The sequence below is a fragment of the Notolepis coatsorum genome (genome assembly GCF_963971535.1).
Source record: "Notolepis coatsorum genome assembly, chromosome: 14".
Taxonomy (NCBI): Eukaryota; Metazoa; Chordata; class Actinopteri; order Aulopiformes; family Paralepididae; genus Notolepis; species Notolepis coatsorum.
The window spans coordinates 46,999,515-47,022,014 of NC_140178.1; the positions used below are offsets into that span (position 1 = coordinate 46,999,515).

A 22,500-nucleotide genomic window follows, 5' to 3' on the forward strand; every position below is an offset into this window, starting at 1 on the left:
ATGCTGTCTGCCATTTTGAGCCTCTCTTGATCCATATACTGTATGGGTCCATCCATAAATGTGTGCCGTGACGCAAGGGCTTCCCCGATCCGTGACAATTTTGGCACCAAGAGGATTCCTCCTTTTAACTGGGCAGCATGCATCAACCTCAGTCTCCTCCGTAGACCAGACCGTCTCATTTAACTACGCTCGGTTCGGCCTTCACGGTCTATAAAGGACCTTTGTAGACCACGTCCTTCGAAGGATGAGGCCCCATGAATTGAGAGACCCAGTCAAAGGGTCTCTAAAGAGAAGTCTGTTCATTCTACCACCATCTTGATAACGGGGCCCAACAAGACTAGATCCCTGTCTCTTAGAATGGGGAGTCATCTGTATCTGTCATATTATCATCCTTTTTCTTTCATATAAGTCACTGGTAAATTAATGACACCACAGAATGGTTCATAAAAAATATGGACAAAGGACAAAAATGACTATTTTGTGAAATAAAAATACCGTTTCCAACTTAGACCAGCTTCTACAAATGCACCATCCAAATGAAAATTGACATTAAGTGGTTCTGATAAGCATCAGCTATTTGTAGGCCGCTGCTGTGGTGAAAAACACACACACACACACACACACACACACACACACACACACACACACACACACACACACACTCTCTCTCTCTCGCTCTCTCTCTCTCTCTCTCTCTCTCTCTCTCTCTCTCTCTCTCTCTCTCTCTCTCTCTCTCTCTCTCTTTCTGTCTCTGTTTATCTGTCTCTCTCTCTCTGTCTCTCTTTCTGTCTCTGTTTATCTGTCTCTCTCTCTCTCTCTCTCTCTCTCTCTCTCTCTCTCTCTCTCTGTCTCTCTTTCTGTCTCTGTTTATCTGTCTCTCTTTCTGTCTCTGTTTATCTGTCTCTCTCTCTCTGTCTCTCTCTTTCTCTGTCTGTCTCTCTGTCTGTCTCTGTTTATCTCTCTCTTTGTCTCTCTCTTTCTCTGTCTGTCTGTCTCTCTGTCTGTCTCTCTCTTTCTCTCTCTGTCGGTTTCTCTCTCTCTGTGTCTGTCTCTCTCTGTCTGTCTCTTTTTCTGTCTGTCTGTCTCTCTCTGTCTGTCTCTTTTTCTGTCTGTCTGTCTGTCTGTCTGTCTGTCTGTCTGTCTGTCTGTCTGTCTGTCTGTCTGTCTGTCTGTCTGTCTGTCTGTCTGTCTCTCTCTCTCTCTCTCTCTCTCTCTCTCTCTCTCTCTCTCTCTCTCTCTCTCTCTCTCTACATAACTTCATATGTATTGGTTATTTGTTTCTTTATATCAGCATCCAGTTTCCACCACCGTATGTTAAACTCTTCCTGTGTTGACGTTAGAGCGTGACATCATCGCTACGGCAGCTTACACGCTCAAAATGCAAACCGTAAATAAAACCCAGAGCGCACCAAGACTGCAGTGTGTACGCAAACTAGAGGGGGGAGAGGGAGGGGGGAAGTACGCACCCAAGGACGGAACGAGGATGGAGCGGAGCTGATTCGACCCCGAATGGCAGTGAGAAAGCCCCCTAACTGCCTACGAAAACAGGCACAGAGGCACTGAAAGAGGATTTCACCCATCTAATGAACACACTAGACTAGACAAATATCAAGATGTATCCATCAGTGGACCAATTGCATGCTTTTGCAGAGGACAAGAAGCCTTCAGTCGACACCTTCAGACATTAAGCACCCCCCGGGCCCCACAGCCCAAATGGAATGATAAAAAAATAAATATATATATATATATATATTATACTCTTATTTTTATTTTTTTTTACCAATAGTCGACTAACGGCAAATTTTGGCCAATCATAGTCGACCATCCAAATCCTTAGTCGGGGACAGCCCTAGTTGACACAGACAGGGACTAACTCTCACAGTCACAATACAGCCGTTCCATCTGACTGGTGTGTGTGTGTGTGTGTGTGTGTGTGTGTGTGTGTGTGTGTGTGTGTGTGGGTGTGGGTGTGGGTGTGTGTGTGTGTGTGTGTGTGTGTGTGTGTATGTATGCACTCTCACACGCACACACACACATTTATTAGGCACATGAAACTGCCAAATTGGCAGGTGTTACCGTATCTAACCAGATGGAGAGTCCTATGACATTGAAGATATTGGTTACCAGTGGGAATATACAATTGGGGCATGCTGTGGCGAGAAGCCCAGAGCTTCTGTAGTCTAAAGCAGGTCAGTTCCCTGTGGATTGTGGTTCTTTGTAGTTTTTAATAGTCTGCACTGCAGCAGGATAAAGGTGAAAGGTCACTGGAATCTGTGGCCAATATCCCAAGTTGGTCATCTGGACCTAGAGGCCTAAATGTCTCTGGAATTAAAGGTAGAGTAGGTTAGCTGTTTTGTTGTTATATGCAGTGTTGGGAAAGTTCACTTTCTACATGAACTAGTTCAGTTCACAGTTCACACATTTTTAAATGATCTAGTTCAGTTCATAGTTCATAATAAAAGAATTTGAACTAAAGTTCATGGTTTCAAAAATGAACTAATTTATAGTTTATAGTTCTTTTTTCAATACGTTGCTGCAAGCTATTATTTGTCAAATTTATTGCCACAACCCATAATAGAACCACAGAATACTGGCATTTCCATAACGCTTTGCTGCCGCCCATTCAGTCCACACTAGTAGCAGCTGCAGCTTTCATCTCTACAGTATATTTTCAAAAACATGAGGAAAAACGTGCTGCTTGAATGGTCTTTATTAAGTATAATAATCTAAATATACTTAAAGTACCAAAAGTGTAGTCATTGTGCAAACATATAAACATGTGCCGACATAACTCTGTACTAACACTACACGAGGTAGGAACCAGGCTGAGGTATGAAACTAAGGTTGTACCTCAAAGTTCAATATTCAAAGTGCAAAACATTTACTGACTTTAACTAAAACTCTTTTAAATGCTCATACACCGACGTCGTAGAGTCTGACTCTGAGCGAGTGCAGAGCCTTCTAAAAGTGCGAGTGCTGCTGCTCTACTACCAGACTCCCCGAAGCCCCGCCCAGAGCGGTTGCCAGATTTTCCGCATTATTTTAAAGCCTGTTTACGGTGTGTTTTAACTGGGTTTTCGGCTGAAAGGCATATGAAATCTGGCACACTTTTGAACGCCGTTATAATATAGTGCTGAGAATGAACGCACTTTTGAACGCTGTTATACAGCGCTGAGAATGAACGCGTTCTCAATTACATTCATCTAGCGGAAAAAACATCCGTTCAGTTCACGTTCGCCCAAAATACGAACGCGTTCACGAACGATCGTTCATTGAACGCGTTCAGGTACATCACTGGTTATATGGCGGGTGCAACAGCATGGCTTTGCAAGGCAGCACTGCAGACTTGCAGGTTGAAGGGAATTCTACTCATTGGTCAGACCTTTTGATGCAGTTATGCTCAACTTGTGCTTTGTGTCCTAACCTAAACAAAGAAATGTTTAAAGGTTGATAATGTTACACAGTATGGTACTGTGCTGTATCCACAATGTTACCACTGTGGTCCACTGCACCCAGACCAGGCCTTCTTTGTTGGAGCACAGATGCTTCACCAGGACACATTACTCTGCTCTGTTAAAGATGCCCTGCTCCGCCAAAACATTGGTATTTAACCCTTTCACTACCACACTACAGAAGGTTAACCTTTCACTACCACACTACAGAAGGTTAACCTTTCACTACCACACTACAGAAGGTTAACCTTTCACTACCACACTACAGATGGTTAACCGTCTGTAGTGTGGTAGTGAAAGGGTTATCCTTCTGTAGTGTGGTAGTGAAAGGGTTAACCCTTTGTCGTGTGGAAGTGAACGGGTTAACCTGCATTGTCGCAGTGAAAGGGTTAAAGGTAGAATCTGTAATGCCGTTAAATAGCAACCACTAGGCAAAACAGTCCCACAAATGTATTCCAGTTTGTTTAGTAACTCATTAAACTGTAGTTTTCTCCAGACCTCTCTTGGCAGAGCCTGAGGTGTAGCCAGCAGTAGCAACCGCTCCCCCCTATCCCCACTCAACTCCAACCCACACATCACACCAAAATAAAGTGCAGTACCAAATAGGTGTTTACTTTACCAAGAGGTCGCTGTTTGACGGCATTACAGATTCTACCTTTAAATTAAAAACAAATTGTATGCTAGTACACATGTGCTGCTGCTGCTTCTTTTGATTCCTACATGCTGTAACACAATGGTCCTCAATGTGGGGTCCTTGAGGGGACTATTTCATTATCTAGAAGTTAGCCTAATTAGAGAATGAGGGATTATTCTGATCATATGTTTTACTTTCTTCCTCAACTACAGTATAGACAGCTAGGGCATTCTAGACTAAATCATATCTAACAACAAAAATCTTCTCAAATCAAATCAAATCAAATCAAATTTATTTATAAGGCCCGACAACACACGTTAATGTCCCCATGGGCCGTACAGGTCTTCTTTAAACAAGTCAAGAAGAAAACATAACAATAAGTCAAGAACAGAACAAGAACACCATAAGGTCCAAAAATGTTTAGATGAATGCAAATAAATGAAAGAATGAAAGAATGCAAGCACTCCCAGACATACCCCACGCGAAGGTAAGGAAAAACTCACTAAAACCTAACAATAGGGAAAAAAGCTCCACAGGCAGTGTGGAGGAGAGAAACCTTAGAAGGGCCATTCAAGGGGGGATCTCCCTTCTTAGATGTTGGTGATAGTAGTGTTGCAGACGGACAGTTGGTAAGCATGCACTCATGTGTGTAGTGAAACACAGATGAGTGCATGCAATAGCAACTGAACATTTTGAAAAATTAAAGATAGAGCTAATAGCGATAGCAACTGAACAATTTGAAAGATTAAAGATAGAGCTGATAGCGGATCTATTTGAGGCACAGGGGCGGCGCAAAGAGGGTCACATCCTCCCCGTCTTAGTCACGGGACATTCAACACTCCGGTCATTGCTCAGGGACAGCCGGAGACAGGGAGATAGGGGGCGACGCAGAGAGGGTCGCGAACTCCCCGACATCATCGCGGGACGTCCGGCACTCCGGTCACCACTACGAGACCTCCGGAGACAGGGGGGCACGCAGAGGGGGTCGCAACCTCCCGGCCTTCATCACGGGACGTCCGACACTCCGGTCAGCACTCCAGGACAGCAAGTCATAGGGGGACAGGGAGACGGGACAGGCGTTAGACAGCTCATGTGATTGTAGTGGGCGGACATAGCAATAGATACAAGTGGTAAGCATATATGTGAATGGAGTAGATATATGAAGTAAGCATATTATGTGAATAGAATAGAAGTACTTAACCCAGCAATGAAACCGCGTTGACTGTTAATCTGTTAACAGTCTGTTAATACTGTTAATCAGTTGACAGGACCACGGACAGACGACGGTAAATAACTGATCCAAGGCCTCGGAGGTGCATGTAGAGCAGTCACTACAATCTTGGCCAAGACCCCGAGGCATCCATCACCTTAGTCAGCGCCAGGAGACGGGCACTCAGAGAGATGGGGGAGGGAAGGGGGGGGGGGGGGGGGGGGGGAGGGAAAGAGTTAGAGAGTTCCCATGTTTGTGGTGCTGCAAAAGAGCACACATGTAGTACCCTGTAGTGCCATGTAGTACCATGTAGTACCCTGTAGTGCCATGTAGTACCCTGTAGTACCATGTAGTACCCTGTAGTACCCTGTAGTGCCATGTAGTACCCTGTAGTGCCCTGTAGTACCATGTAGTACCATGTAGTACCCTGTAGTGCCATGTAGTGCCATGTAGTACCATGTAGAGCCATGTAGTACCATGTAGTACCCTGTAGTGCCATGTAGTACCATGTAGTACACTGTAGTACCATGTAGTACCCTGTACCCTAACTAAACTAGACAGATTAATCTAAAGGTCAGTCCCCGACCAGGTAAGATCAGGCTAGGTTGAAGGAGAGAGAGAAAAGATGAGTCTTAAGCAGGGATTTAAAAGCTTCGACAGAGCAGGCGCCCCTGATGACGGCAGGTAATTTGTTCCACAGGTAGGGAGCGCGGTAGACAAAGGCTCTGTGGCCGGCGGATTTCTTTTTAACCCTAGGGATCGATAGAAGCCCCGCATTTTGTGAGCGCAGAGCACGAGCGGGCGAGTATCGGGAGATGAGATCGGATAGATAGAGCGGTGCAAGCCCATTTAAAATTTTGTAGGTGAGGAGTAGCACTTTAAAGTCAGATCGGGCTTGGATAGGAAGCCAGTGTAGGGCGGACAAAACTGGTGTGATGTGATCAAATTTTCTAGTTCTAGTTAGTATCCGTGCAGCCGCATTTTGCACGAGTTGAAGATTTTTCAGATGGGGGTTCATCCGTGAGACAAAATCTTATCAAATGAGCACCACAACACGAGTAGGTATTAATTTGGATGTCCTTGACACAGAAAAGGTTGAAAACCCTAATCTATTCACTTCACTCTACTATACTGAGCCTGTATAGGGAGGTGTAGTCTGACATCACTTTAGTTTCCCGCGCGGTCCTGTTATGGTTTGTAACCGACCCCAATTGCACAACACAAGACAGGTATGAGAGTAAGCCAAGAACAGGGCATTTATTGAATACAACAAAAAAGCGGCACTGTCCCTTTAAGGGAGAACACAAAATACTGGAAACAAGAAATAGGGGAAATTGGCACTGTGCCTTTAAGAGGCGAGCAGGCTAAGGGGCTAAGGCTAAAGGACAGGCCCAGGGCAAAGGACAGGGCAGGAACAGGGGCACTGGAGAGGGGAACAGGGACAGAGGCCCGGGGAGGCGGGCTGGAGACAGGGACAGAGAAAACAGGGTTAAGGCCTTGGACAGGGCGAGGGCCAGAGCTGCTTACAGGGATGGAGTAGGAGCGCGCAGGCTAGACGTCTGGAGTGGAGCGCGTCGGCTTGAAGAGCGCGCCGGCTCGGGGGTCTGGAGTGGAGCGCGTCTGGAGAAGTAGCGCGTCTGGAGGAGTAGCGCGCCGGCTAGAAGAGCGCGCCGGCTCGGGGGTCTGGAGTGGAGCGAGTCTGGGGAAGGAGCGCGTCTGGAGTAGTAGCGCGCCGGCTAGAAGAGCGCGCCGGCTCTGGGGTCTGGAGTGGAGCGCGTCTGGAGAAGAGCGCGCCGGCTCGGAGAGCGCGCCGGCTCGGAGAGACGCATCCTCCCGTAGAGGATTAGGAAGCGATGCGCGTCTGGAGTAGTAGCGTGCCGGCTAGACGTCTGGAGTGGGGCACGTCGGCTTGAAGAGCGCGCCGGTTCGGAGAGCGCGCCGGCTCGGAGAGACGCATCCTCCCGTAGAGAATTAGGAAGCGATGCGCGTCTGGAGTAGGAACGCGTCTGGAGTAGGAACGCGTCTGGAGTAGTAGCGCGCCGGCTAGAAGAGCGCGCCGGCTTGGGGGTCTGGAGTGGAGCGCGTCTGGAGTAGTAGCGCGTCTGGAGTAGTAGCGCGTCTGGAGTAGTAGCGCGTCTGGAGTAGTAGCACGTCTGGAGTAGTAGCGCGTCGGCTAGAAGAGCGCGCCGGCTCCCGTAGAGTATTAGGAAGCGATGCGCGTCTGGAGTGGGGCGCGTCGGCTTGGAGAGCGCGCAAGAGCGCGCCGGCTCAGGGGTCTGGAGTGGAGCGCGTCTGGAGTAGTAGCGCGTCTGGAGTAGTAGCGCGTCTGGAGTAGTAGCGCGTCTGGAGTAGTAGCACGTCTGGAGTAGTAGCGCGTCGGCTAGAAGAGCGCGCCGGCTCGGAGAGACGCATCCTCCCGTAGAGTATTAGGAAGCGATGCGCGTCTGGAGTGGGGCGCGTCGGCTTGGAGAGCGCGCATCCCCCCGTAGGATAGGGAGCGATGTGCGTCTGGAGTAGTAGCGCGCCGGCTAGACGTCTGGAGTGGTGCGCGTCGGCTTGAAGAGCGCGCATCCCCCCGTAGGATAGGGATCGATGTGCGTCTGGAGTAGTAGCGCGCCTGGAGTAGTAGCACGTCTGGAGTGGTGCGCGTCGGCTTGGAGAGACGCATCCTCCCGTAGAGTATTAGGAAGCGATGCGCGTCTGGGGTGGAACACTGGAAACCTCCCGTAGAGAATTAGAGAGCGCATCGGCTGTGTCCCACTCCTGGCAAACGGCGACAGGTGGCGATGGCTGGCACCTCGTCTCACGCCGGAGAAGAACCAGCATACAGATACCGATAAGATACGGATAAGGAATAGAGAGAATCTCCCGTAGGAGCCTACAGATAGAGAACGACCCGACGAGGACTGGGGGGGGAGATCGAGGTATTTAAAGCCCACTGGGGCGCTAATTAGAACACACATCAGGTGCGTGATGGTAATTGATACTTGACTTAGAAGTGTGTGTTCGGCACGGACCAATCAAACACATAATCCTCACAGTACCTTAAAGGAACGGAGCGAGGCAGGGAATGCAATAAATAAACAACGACAACGCGAGGGTGGGGGCTGGTGAGGTGAGGAGACAGGGAATAAAAGGTCCAGGGAACAGGAATTAAAGGTCCAGGGAAGAGGCGAACCTCACAGGTCCACCCGTATAGGGATTTATCATTGGGAAAATGTGTTATCGGCTATTGTAATAATTCTGCCTCATGAACATTGGCAAGCTTTCCATTTTAGTTTGAGCATTTTTGGTTGAAATAAAGTTAGTTATAACGTTTTTAATTTGTCGTTAAAAAAGAACTGCGCAGGACACACCAATTACGTAACCACTACACCTCCCTATAGGTTAAAGTGCTGTCACATCTTACCTGTGCAACTGTATAGGTTAAAGTAATGTCACATCTTACCTGTGCAACTGTATAGGTTAAAGTAATGTCACATCTTACCTGTGCAACTGTATAGGTTAAAGTAATGTCACATCTTACCTGTGCAACTGTATAACACCATATTATAAATGGAGATGATTAAACAGAAGGTTTTGTAGATACAGTACTGAATTCTGCCATCCGGACACATGCAATTTGAAATATGATTATAGAATATAGAATATCAGGCCTAAAATGGTTATGAGATTAAAATGCGATTAATTCGATTAATTAATTACAAATCCTGTAATTAATTAGCAAAAAAAAATTAATCGCCTGACAGCACTGGTTTTTATGTGTCTATGTTATGTCCATGTGATGTGTTGTGATGTCATGTGTCTTTACGATGTCTGTATGATGCATGTCTGAACACTTCGTTCCCCCCCCCCCCTACAAGGACCACAATGGAAATAAGCGTTTTTGTGTCTATCCTTGGCAGTATTCCAGACTGTGCTTCTGTCGCATGTTATTTATATAATATTGTCAAAATAAAGTCAAGTCAAGCCATGGTCCAACCAGCTGAACCTCTTTAGAGTTGAGTTTTCACAGTTGTTTACAACAGTTGTGATCGAGGAAAGAGGGCGGGGTTTGAGATAGGTCAGTTGTTTTGTTGTGATTGAAGGGCAAAGCCTGACGGGAGAGGAGGAGAAGATGCTGATGCTTGTCTTTCTGTTTTGTTCTCCACAGATCGCGAGGACCAATCAATCCTTTGCACGTGAGTTACAGCTCTTGTTCTCCTACTTGACCATTTTCTCTCATCCCTCACATATCTTTATTCCTGAGGGAGACACAGTAGACATTTGCTGCTGAGTTTAGCACAGTACATTTGGCTATACATACAGTACAGTAATTTCGATGAATTAACTACAGAACTACATTTAATCGCATGATGATTTTTCTTTATTGTGTAAGAATGTTACCTTTCAAAGGAGACCAGACTCATGCATGTGCTATAAGTATAAAGTATAATAAATCGCAAATAATTTTTTTCTTAGTCTGGTTTGAAATTTAGATCAATCAAGAGTTTTTATTTTTCAATGGTCAACTGTTCTGGAATGTACTTGAAAGTACTGCGTTTTACTTTTACCTCGAAAGTGCTTGAGTTTACAAAAGGTCCTTTGCGCTATATATTATTCCAAAAATTGCTGCACTTTGTTAAAAGTTGGTCTGTGTAGTAGCTAATACAGGATTTTGCTGCTTAAACGTATGTATAATGTATATTAATTGATTCACTCGTATACCAAAATTCATTTGAATTGAAAAATGTTGCTTTTCGCATCAAATATCAATATGCGATTAAAATGTGATAAATTTCGATTAATTAACTATAAAGTCTCAAATTAATTCGATAAAAATCTTTAATCGAGTCCCACCTATACATATATTATCAGCAGAGGCATGGTCCTTTATTTTACCTGATGTTGAATTATTCCCAATACACCTGATCACATATTAATTAGCCCATTTCATCACTAGGCATTTTTCCCTTAAACCCACAATCCTGATCCTGAGGGTGCATTCCAAAGATTCCCTTCCTTTGTCCTCCATCCCTTGATTCCTCTGTGACCTGTAATCTGAAAGATTGCCGCCATCTTTAAGGTTGTTCCAAAGCCGTAGGAAACACACAGAGGAAGCCTGAGGTTTCCCCACTCGTCTCCTCCAGCAGAGGATACAAGCATCTGTGTATCCTCATGCTGGAATGTTTTCCCAAGATCTCTGACATAGGCTGCTAGATGTATAAAGCATCTCCCACAAATGTCACTTAAAAATGGCACGTTCCATTTCTTCTAATACAGTTTCCTCCGCCTCCTCTCCTCGCATTCCTTCCTCATTTCCCTGTGATGTTTCACTGAGGAATCAAGGATGAGACATGAGGAAGAGACGTGAGCACACATCTATAAACCTTTGGAATGTACCCTGAATCACCATCTTATAAACCTGCCTCTCCTCTCCTCTCCTCTCCTCTCCTCTCCTCTCCTCTCCTCTCCTCTCCTCTCCTCTCCTCTCCTCTCCTCTCCTCTCCTCTCCTCTATCTCTGCTCTCCTCTATCTCTCTACCTCGCCCCTCCTCTCTCTCTCCTCTCCTCTACCTTTCTCTCTTCTTCTCTCCTCTCCTCAACATTTCCCCACCTCTATCTACCTCTCTCTCCTCCCCTCTACCTCTCTCTTCTCTACCTCCTCTACCTCTCCCCTCTATCTCTCTCTCCCCTCTACCTCCCCCTCATCTATCTCTCCTCTTCCTCTCCTCTCTTCCACCTCTCTCTCCTCTACCTCTCTCTCTCTCCCTCTCCCTCCTCCCTTCCACCTCTCTTCTACCTCTCCCCTACCTCTCTTCTACATCTCCTCTCTTCTTATCTATCTCTCCACTCTTTTGTCTGGTTGTCCTTTGAGGTAATTTCTCCATTGGGACAGATGAATGTTCTATTGGAAAGTGCACCTGTCTTGGGATGCGGACAGTCTGGCTCTAATAGAAGTCTATTAGACGTTTTCCCCCCCCTGTGTAAATGTTCCTTAAAGTGAACTGGAATTGAACTGGGTTTGAATTCCGAGCATGCAGGGTTCATTTAGAGTTCCTAGAAACACTTTACGAGTATTTAGAGTTCACGTAGAGTTCTAACAACACTCAGAGGATTAAGCATCTCTCACCCTCATTTTGAACAATCTTCCCTGGATTAGTTTGGTTTCCGGCTCTTTGGTCACAGTGAGCCACAGAGTCTTAAGTCTGAACTATTTCTGCTCCTCCTCTCCTGCTCCTCCTCTCCTGCTCCCCTCATCCTGTTCCTCCTCTCCTGCTCTCCTGCTCCCCTCATCCTGCTCCTCCTCTCCTGCTCCTCCTCTCCCTGCTCCTCCTCTCCTCTCCTGCTCCTCCTCTCCCTGCTCCCCTGCTCATCCTCCCCCTGCTCCTCCTCTCCTCTCCCTGCTCCCCTGCTCCTCCTCTCCCTGCTCCCCCTCTCCCTGCTTCCCTGCTCCTCCTCTCCCTGCTCCTCCTCTCCCTGATCCCCTGCTCCTCCTCTCCCTGCTCCCCTGCTCCTCCTCTCCCTGCTTCCCTGCTCCTCCTCTCCTTGCTCCCTGCTCCTCCTCTCCTCTCCCTGCTCCTCCTCTCCCTGATCCCCTGCTCCTCCTCTCCCTGCTCCCCTGCTCCTCCTCTCCCTGCTTCCCTGCTCCTCCTCTCCTTGCTCCCTGCTCCTCCTCTCCTCTCCCTGCTCCTCCTCTCCCTGATCCCCTGCTCCTCCTCTCCCTGCTCCCCTGCTCCTCCTCTCCCTGCTTCCCTGCTCCTCCTCTCCCTGCTCCCCTGCTCCTCCTCTCCCTGCTCCTCCTCTCCCTGCTTCCCTGCTCCTCCTCTCCCTGCTCCTCCTCTCCCTGCTCCCCTGCTCCTCCTCTCCCTGCTCCCATGCTCCTCCTCTCCCTGCTCCTCCTCTCCCTGCTCCTCCTCTCCTCCTCTCCCTGCTCCTCCTCTCTGCTCCCCTGCTCCTGCCAGATCTTTACTTTAAGACTGGTTTAAAAAAAAAAAAAAAAAATGTGGAAGTTGCTCTTTGCAGCATCTTGATCCGCAGCGCTATGGGGCGTGTGGTTTGGTGCCGTGCCTAAGCCCTCTATGGCGGTGCATACCACTCTCTTTCTCTCCCCCCCCCCCCCCTCTCTCTCTCTCTCTCTCTCTCTCTCTCTCTGGTACTGGTGAATGGAGCTGTTGCATAATCTGCCCCTGCATTCAGGAGTACTCAAGATAACTATGCCCCCTGTTGGTTCAGGTGGGCGCTGTGTCTGTAAGCAGCAGCGTTTCACCAACCATTGAATGCGCGTGGGTGGATTACCCTCATGTCTAGACTAGCTGCCACCACAACAAAAAATATTTCATTGGTAAGGGTTGTTGTTCATGTACACCATTTTGTGCCCAGTGGGTAGGAACATGAAATGTCCGCCATAGATAGATTCAGAGGGACGTTTCTTATTTTAGTCGTTATACCAACTGCCAGTCTGGGGAGGGTGTGTAGACGACCACACGCCTCCTCCGATACACGCGGAGTCGCCAGCTACTTCTTTTCGACAGCTAGCGAGTTTCACTGGGAGAGCGTAACCTGTGGGGAGGTTCCCACTCTCTCCCCCAGGTCCCCTCCCTGCTGAACAGGCACCCCGACCGACCAGTAGGAGTCACTGTTGCGATGGCCAGGACTCTTTACAGCTGCTGAAAACTGACAATTGTGTTCGTAGGGAAGACTGTCGCAGTTGAATCAGGATCTCTGCGGTGGTAGGCGAGTGCTTAGACCTCAGTGGCAGAGTGTCACATGGCCTCACAGAGCTATTTTCAACCTGCCTTGAAAGCATTCTGGGGGAAGTGATAGAAGTAATCTCAGTTTTTCCTACAGCGCTCCTGTGTGCCGCTATCAGCCGTAAATCCTCTGTCACTCACTCATGGACGGTAGACAAGGCATGATAGAGGGCATTGAGAGCAAACAGAATAGGGAGGTGTAGTCTGACGTCACTGGTTGTTCCACACGTATAGGGATTTATCATTGGGAAAATGGATTATCGGCTATTGTAACAATTCTGCCGCATGGAAATTGAAAAGCTTTCCATTTTTGCACAAAATTAGTTCCCTTCTATCACTAACATTATTGTTTAAGCATTTTTGGTTGAAATAAAATGTGGCGATTTTTTTTATGATTAATTGCGAATATTTTCATGTTGAGCTATAGATTGTGGATGAATAAGCACAGAAAGGTACACCATGCAAATGTTAATGCTTGATTTGTTTTAAACGGGACGATTTAGAAATGGGCAATGGGGAAATACATTGCGTTGGACAGAGGGTGTAACACGAAAAACGGCAATGACGTAACCACTACACCTCCCTATAGTGGCCTTTCAAGTGTTTGTAAATGCCAATTTGTCCTCCATGTTGGAAGAGACAACAGTTGCTACTGTATGTGTTGATATTAAGGGTGTCACGATTCTCTGAATCGACGATTCGATTTGACTTTAGATTTTAAGGTCACAATTCTATTTGATTTGTAAAGATCAACAGATCATTGGTTTCATTCCCTGAAAACGAAAGGTTATCCTATAACCTAGTTATATGAATACTGGCAGAGCGTCTCGCTCCTGCCATTATGAGATAACTCTTATCTCCTAGCACCTACTGTGCTCATGAACAAACAATTTACACCCATGCACCTGAATAGGCCATGTCCCAGCGTCCTCCTATAAGACGCCGGACATGGTCACACTCTACCTTCCTCGGAAAAAAAAGTTTCCAACATTGAAAACCCAACCAAGGGACCTCAGGGCGCTGAGAGCGAGACGCTCTGCCAGTATTCATATAACTAGGTTATAGGATAACCTTTCGTTATATATCATACTGGTCATCGCGTCTCGCTCCTGCCATTATGAGATATGGGGCAGAGCAGACGTGTGACCCGACAAGTGTACCCCCTGAGGGCCCGTAAGCCCCACTACCAGGGAGGAGGGGAGTCCCGTCCACCCGCCCGTCCTAACGAAGGGGGGAAGGCAGTCAACTCCACCAAGTGCGAAAAATGGGGAACCAGAGACCCCTGCTAGCCCACCGAAGGCGGGACGCAGGAGAGGTCCCAGACCTCAGAACCGCCTGGGAGACAGAACCCCCAGTCATGTCCACGAGGGAAAACGTAACGAAGGGACCCGGGGAGGACCAGGAGGCCGCAGCACAGATGTCCTCCACCGAGGCCCCCCCTAACAGGGCAGCAGCCCGAGGGGGGACCTGTCCAGCCAACACGCAGCAAAAGGCAACGCCCCCCGCACAACCAATGTGACAGGTGCTGCTCGGACAGCTCCTCACCTGCGCAAGGGCCACCGTAACAAACAAACAGTTGAACGGAAGCCCTGAGAGCCCGAGTCCTGAGGTAAACCCCCAGTACACGGACAGGACACGACAGGTGAAGGCCCGCCTCCAACTCACTAGCGTGAGGAGGCGGACGAACGCCTGAACCACAATATCCCTGGAGCGAAAAGAGCTCCGGATATTCTTTGGCACAAAGACTGGATTAGGCCTCAGAGTGGCACCGCTATCGGCCGAATAGACAGGCACTCAGGCCGCACCGAGAGAGCACACAGCTCACCCACGCGTTCAGCGGAGGTGATGGCCAAAAAGAACGCGGTCTTCAAGACAGCAGATCCAATGGCGCCTGCTCAAGAGGCTCAAACGGGGCCTCCGACAACCGGCCCAGGACCAGTTGGAGGTCCCACTCGGAGACAGAGAACGTTCCACAGGCTTGAGACGCAGAGCGTCAAGTAGGAATGTTCCACGAGAAGGTGGCTGAACAATGTTCCGCCCCCACACTCGACCATACGCCACCCCCCAGCGTAAGCTGCGGTAGAGGGCGGAGCGCACGCGTACCGGATAACGTTAACCACAGAATAGTCAAGACACATCCCCACCAGATTCACACAGCAGCCAAGCGTAGAGGCTGCCCCAGAACAGGAGACAGAACAGAGTTCTGCGTGCCTGAGAGAGGGCCCGCGGTGACCACAGAACAGGCCGCGGCGGGGCCACCAAGAGCTGAATCAGGGCCGGGGACCACACAGCTGAGCCCCGGCCTGGCGCGACCAGGACGAAGTCCCGCGCTCCCGACGTACCCGCCCCAACAGCTGAGCTATCAGGTGTAAGGGGGGGAAAGCGTACAGAATCCCGGACGGCCACGGAATCGGTCCCAGACCTGCCCGACTATGTCTGGACGTAATCCCCACTCGTCAGGGTGAGGACCGCCCCTTGACATCACACCTGCCGGGGATGTGGAGAGCCCTCAGGCAGAGCAGATGGAGAACACCCATAGCCAGAGCCCGACCGCCGCCCAGTGCAGACGGGGGGAGCGCACTCCACCCCGTCGGACAATATACGACACTGACGTTGTGTTGTCCGTCCTGACCAAAACATGCTTGCCCACCACAAGGTGGTCGAGCCGTTTGAGGACCAGAAGGACTGCCTTCAATTCCAACACATTGAATGTAGCGCAGACCGGGTAGCATGGCAGCTGCCCCCTACTGCGTTGGCCCGACACGTCCCCCCCCCATCCTATGAGGGAGGCGTCGGTGAAGACCGTGACGTGTGACAGCCTGCTGCCCACAACGACCCCGCAAGTGAGGGCACCAGACCCTCCCCAGAAGACGAGGTCCCCCAGTACTGACATGGGAACCTTCAGCCGCTTCCATATGTCTCACACTGGGTCCATTTCCCTACTGGAAAAAACCACCTCTGCATCCTCCTCACGAAGAGGAGGCCAAGAGGGACCCCAGCAGCAGGCGCATCACTGACAGCACCGTAACCGTCCTAGGACGGAACCTCTCGAGTGCGCCGAGAACCCAACCACTCGCCGCCGCTCCGAGAGGGATGCCCATATAGACCTTGAGCTTAGAAAAAGCCCAAGTACTCCACCCGTTGACTGGGAAGAGGAGCTAACTCTACTTCCAGTCTACAGCAAAACCCAGGCTGGTGAGACATCACCTGCCTGGTATGAGACCTGGCGATCTACCCTGACCGGCCAAGGACCAGAATGTCGTCCAGGGCAGAATACAATTCGTAACCCCCGATGATGCAGTATTGAGCCGTATTGTAATTGTACCCATTCTGCAATGTTAAATAACGTTGTTTATAGCTCTACTAAGCGATGATAGCTAGCCTAGCCACAATGCTATGGTCGCTGCCATTAACGTTAGCATGTAAGCTAACGACAACAACAATTCATATACTTTTTCTAACAGGATGTGAGTGACGGTTCACCCTTCTCATTGGTTGAAAATGGCCTTCATGTTTGTACATCGCCATCTGTTGCTTTGGCATTGTACTACATGTATATTACATCAGTGTTAAACCACTGTGAGCGGCCCGGAGTGGATTGGAGCGGAGGAGAACTCTCGCTCCGGACGTCGCGCCGACCCATTTTAAAACCCACTCCGTCGCTCACGTCAAAACCGCCCGCTCCGCTCCCCGCAGCGCTCACGCGCCGCGCCGCTCACATGGCCTGGTCTACACGCACTTGGTGAAGATGCGGGGAGCCAGAGAATAGCCGAACGGCAGCCTCTGGTACCCGTACGCTAAGCCCTGCAAAGGAAGCTTAGGTAAGCCCTAGGATGGAAGATCGGGATGCGAATACGCATCCTACAGGTCTATGGAGGTGAACCAGTCCCCCACCTGACAGCGTCTAACAGGTGGGAGACGGTCAACATTCTGAACCTTCCATGGGATAGGTCCAGTATGGGTTTGACCCCCCCCCCCCGATTTCTCGGGCACCAGAGAATACGGGAGGAAACGCCACGCATCGCGTCCTCCTTTGGGACCACGACGATGGCTTGCTTCGCCAACAGAGATTGGATCTCGTCGGCCAGAGCTGTCACCGCTGTTGACCCTGACAATAGGGTCTGTACCAAACCTGAAAACGGAGGGTGGGGTAGCGCAAACTGCAACACAAGCCCCCGCCTCAGCATTCTCTCCGTCCACCTCGACATATGGCACTGCTGTAGCCATATGTGATGATAATCCCAAGCGCACCCGCCGCCACTTGGCACTGGTCCGCCAGGAACCGTAGATAGGCGGCCCGGTCCCACCCGCTGTGCGTTGCCAACCCTGGACCCGCCAACTGCGCAAGCAGGGTGTCTCGTAGAGTCGGGATATCGGACCCTGACACTACCAACGAGGCAATCGCACCCAAGGGGGGACCCTGACAGAAAGGGCCGGTTTGATACGGGGGAAGCTGACATCACACTGGGTGACAAAAGCTCCCCCACTGAACACCTTCCCGGCATGGATTGCTGAGGAACTGTTCTACAGCTGGACATGCAAGGCGTGAGGTCCCCACACTGCCCGATAGGGTGGGTTCCTACACACCGTAGCCCTGCAGTGATATTAATACCACCCAAATCACGCGCGCCTGCCTGACCACCGCTGGTCTTCCGGCCGTGGGAGGCACTAACGTGATACCCGGCCTGGCGAGGGCGGGGCTGGGGGAACTCGCGCTGCGACCCCAAGGGCCTCGAGCTCCCCCGCTGACAACCTTTGTTGTTGACAGACACAACACCAGGCTCACCAAACACAGACGCAGAACATGTGGCGTGGGAGCCGCTTGACAGCACAACATTGACAGTCAGCCCCTGTCCCCATGAGAAGCGAAACGTGGGGCCGCTTGCGCTTCATTGAAGGCACGCGGCCCGCAGCCAAAGGAAACAAATCAGAGCCCTTATCCCGCTGGTGTTGGGGGGGGGGGGAGTGACCGGAGAGCAAGCTAGACACAGCTAGACGGCAACGTTTTTTTTGGGCGTGCTCATCTAATGTAGCCGATCCCTCGGCCGCCAAGGCTGTCGGCCTTGAGATCACCTGTTGTCTTTGTGTCCAGGGTACCTAAGGCGGGGGAAACATGGCCGCTGGTTGGGGGCCTCGCCACAGCCGCTGGCGAGGCCGCGCCCTCACCTCTGGCTGCGCGGTGTGAGGCGGTGTGGGGCCTAGGTCAAATACCGCTCGCGCTCCTGCGGAAAGACCAAAGTCCTTCTGCAGAGAGGGGAGCCCTGAGGAGGGAAAAAAACGTCTCTCCTCCTCAAGGGGAGACTGATCCAACCAAGATGTCTGTAAACAAGCGTTGACAGCATCCTAGCCCTCCCTGCGGTTATAGCTTGCGGCTAGGTCAAAAGCTAATAACCTCAAAACCTTGCACGATGTTTCGACGTTGGCTGGCCCTAAGGCCCCACCACCGACACCATTTTTTACAGAAAAAACAGCAATTCAAACAATGTTGCTAGTCGCTGCTAATTTTTATTTATTTTTTATCTTTTTCCCCCTCCTTTTTTCTCCGATTTTCTCCCATCCCAATGTTAGTCGTTATGCCAATTCCCAATCCCTTTCCTGGTCCCTGCGCACTTACCCCCCACAGTCGGTCTGGGAGAGTGGAGGCTATCACGTGCTTCCTCCGACACACGTCTAGCCAATCAACCGCTTCTTTTCATCTGGCAGCGCAGACTCTCACTGAGAGGGTGTAACGTGTGGAAGGATCACACTACCCCCCTTAGATCCTATCCGCGCTGAGCAGGCGCCCCGACCGAACTGTAGGAGTCGCTGTTTACAATGACCCGGACCCACCCCGCCAGCTTTTCCCACCCTCTAATACAGCCAATTGTATTAGTGTGAGCGGCCAGCCAAGCTGGTGACAACGCCGGAGCTGTGAGCTGGATTCGAACAGGCGAATCCAGCGTCTCCGGTGTTGGTGACGAACGCAATCTCCGCTACGCCACCTGACCGCCCTAGTCGCTGATAATTCTAGACCGGGGCGGTATAGGCTTTAACAGCCCACCAGCCACCTGCCGGGCCGACTCGCCTCATGGCGTCGGCCGGGCGGGACACCGTTCCACCATGTCAGAGGCAAAGGACTGATGCCACCTGCTTCACAAGCACTGAGCACCAGTGGTGGCTGCAGACAAAAGACTACTACTAGTGAAGCACTGCCTCACTAGTAGGAATGCAGCAACCTCCACTGTGGTGTGCACCCATGAAGGGGTAAATGAATAAATGAACGAAAACTCCACTAACACACTGCAGAATGGGCTAGCCCATACACACAAATGTTAAGGGAATGCAAACCAGAGAAAAACACCAGTCCCGCACACAGTTCATAGATTCACAAAAAGCACACCAGCCCTAGGCCTCAGCCCATCCACCCATGAAAATGGTAAACAAGCCCCCATCAAAACTCCCAACATTAGACACAGATTGACCGTCAGCATGAATGGTTAAGAGGAGGGAAGACCTTTTAGTAAAGACAGCCCTCGGCGGGGAACAAGAATGGAGACCCATTATTGTAGCATTAGCATTAGCCGCGCACACTAGGATAGCTGGGAAAACACCCAAAACAGAGTCATGACGACCATGTTTTCCCAAATATCCTGCCCCTCGCGCCAATACACAACTCGGCTGTCTCACGGGACAACGAGCAGTATCACAAATGCTAGCATTAATGCCTGGCAGCGCAGGCCCTACCTGTGCGCGACCTAGCCCGACAGCTAGCCGCCGCGCGACGTCCCTCGATCCGTTGTCACGAGACGAAGGAAACCCCAGGACAGGCCCGATGCGCTGTTAGGATGTGCCGAGAAGATTCCAGGGGCTGGTGAATCTCCGGCGAAAACCCAACATTGTGTAATTTCTCTCTGCATTTCATAACAACTAGTTCATGGAGTGCACTGCAGCGTCCATGTTGAAAACAAAAAAAGAGGAAGGTAGAGTGTGACCATGTCCGGCGTCTTATAGGAGGACGCTGGGGCGTGGCCTGGTCAGGTGCATGGGTGCAAATTGTTTGTTCATGAGCACAGTAGGTGCTAGGAGATAAGAGTTATCTCATAATGGCAGGAGCGAGATGCGATGACCAGTATGATATAACTGTCATTTACATTTTCAAATGTGTCAAACATCTTTAAAAAGATAGTATCAAGTGTGATATAACTGGAATGTTCCCCCACTAAGGCCATATGGTCAAATTTAAATAATTGATTAAAAATGTAATAACGTATGCAACTATGCAGTTTGTTTTCAATTGACTGGTGAAATCATACTGTGATCAAGACAATTCTAATCCTGGCGGCTTTTTGCAGGTGAGGAAACTGTTCTTGTAAAGAACCCTTCTGCCTCCTAGGGGCTCTTCTTTTAACTGCAGTGTGCACTCTTCACATCAAACAGCAGGTGCCATTCAAGCTCTTGATAGCTATTTAACTTTTGATTTTAAGGTCACGATTAGATTTTTGCTAATTACGGTTGATTTCCGATTTTGTGACACCCCTAGTTGATATATGAGAAATTTGTAATTTGGTGTCGTACTGCTTGCTCTTGTTTCAATATTGTGCATTTCCAATGTTACTTAGGCCCCGTTTAGACGGAAACGCTAGCAGGTGAATCCGCAAAAATATTTTTGCGGATGTGCCTTTCGTTTATACGGAAACGGCGTTTTTACGGGGTGAAACCGCAAAAAAGTGAGACTACCTTCCAGGGTGGAATTCCTAGAAACGCAAAAGCTTTGCGATCTCGTCTAAACTATCAAAACGTATAAATCTGTTAAAACGATGACGAAAGGGTTGTCACGGCTGTGGTCGCGCGTACTGCTTACGTCACAGGTAGCAGGTATGCGCCAGTAGCCGAGACGTAAACAAAGCAAGTATGTCTGACTTATATCAACGGAGATCACCTGAAGGCTACATTGGCAGTACTTTTAACCCTTTCACTGCCACACGACAGAAGGTTACCCCTTTACTATCACACAACCGGCTGTCGTGTGGCAGTGAAAGGGTTAAATACACAAGAATCTGTCCCGCGACGTGAGTGGATCCACTGTCTGTGAGTGACTCTGCTTTGGTGCAATCACATTCCCCATCCACAGTCTGCGAATCAGAGGCAGAGTAGGGCGGGTCTTCACAGCACGTCATGTGACATATGCGCCAATCGTGTGACAGCGGGTCTCCGTCGTTACAGCGTCGTCTGCACGGAGAATTCCACTCCAAAACGCTCGTCTAAACGTAAAATTAAAAGTGAAACCGCAAGATGACTTTTGCGGTTTCTGTTCACAAAACGCTTGTCTAAACGGGGCCTTACTCTACCGCCGCACAGGAATTAGGCATTTTCGTTTTCGAAAGTGGTTACAAATGGTTACAGGCAGCCATGTTTGAAGAGAGACTGCTAAACAAACATTCCATTCCATTCCAAGGCCTCTTGTAAAACTCATGGAGGAGAAATTGAGTGTAGGCGCACTGCAGGACTGAACGGGTTCATGCTTGTTCTGAATACTACTTTGTAACATCGTATCAACTAGATTGATTGATTAACGCCTCAGTGTCCAGTCACTTAACCAGTGAAACCATAATATTGAAAGGTATTGGTTTGGATGAGTGGTCTGTATACCATTGGCCATATTCCCACGCTGTGGCCATTTTGCTCTTATGTCATGATCAGGTTGGGATTTCTTTCCACCCTGTTCCCAGCAACCTGAGCATGACTTAAGAGCAAGATGGGCGGCGTGTGAATATGGTGTGAGAATGCCAACCCGTGGAATCTCTCACTTATGATGCTGACACAAGAAAGAGAGGGACAGGGAGAGATCGAGACATGGTGTGAAAAAGCGATAAAAAGAGAGTGATAGAGAAGGGAAGAGAGAGAGAGAGAGAGACTAACAGATTTATTTTCTTCACAAAGTGAGAGATGTTCACATAAGTGACCCTCTAACCCCCTGTACGTGTTCACACCTCGTCCACAAGGTAGACACTTAGCGAAGAGGTCTTTCTCTGGGGATTTTTTTTTTTTTACCACATTCTGTTTGTGAAGATATGAAGACATCAAACTAAAGTGGGACTAGCCCAGAGGCCTGAACTATATCGTAGACTATATATCCAGTGTTTCGAAGCGCTCCCAGAGAATCTTGGAGTGTGGCAGTGACAACAGTACAGTGTTCTATGTATGGTGGAGCTAATAGCCAGCTAGACTAAAGCCACTGGTATGCAGCTGTGTGTAGCCGGCTGGTTGTGGATTGGGAGAAGTTGCTTCCTGGGTTCCTGGGTACTGCGACCTGATTGTGGGAACTGTGGACAGCCCTGCCTGAATAGAACTATCATTACTGGAGAGCCCATCCAAAAGTGGAGCCTGAAAATCCGGGAGACGAGCCACTGAACCACAGGGGCCTCCAGTTAAAAATAGACCAGACGGATGGATGGATGGATGGATGGATGGATGGATGGATGGATGGATGGAT

At 49.5% G+C, this 22,500-nt stretch overlaps 1 protein-coding gene across 1 annotated transcript in view; it reads left to right on the forward strand.

The window, feature by feature from the left end:
• Positions 1-22,500, forward strand: part of LOC311239765 (myosin-10-like) — a 240,379-nt gene that overhangs the window by 74,824 nt on the left and 143,055 nt on the right. The window contains 1 exon segment of the mRNA XM_084328192.1: positions 9,450-9,477. Coding sequence (XP_084184318.1) covers positions 9,450-9,477 — 28 coding nt within the window.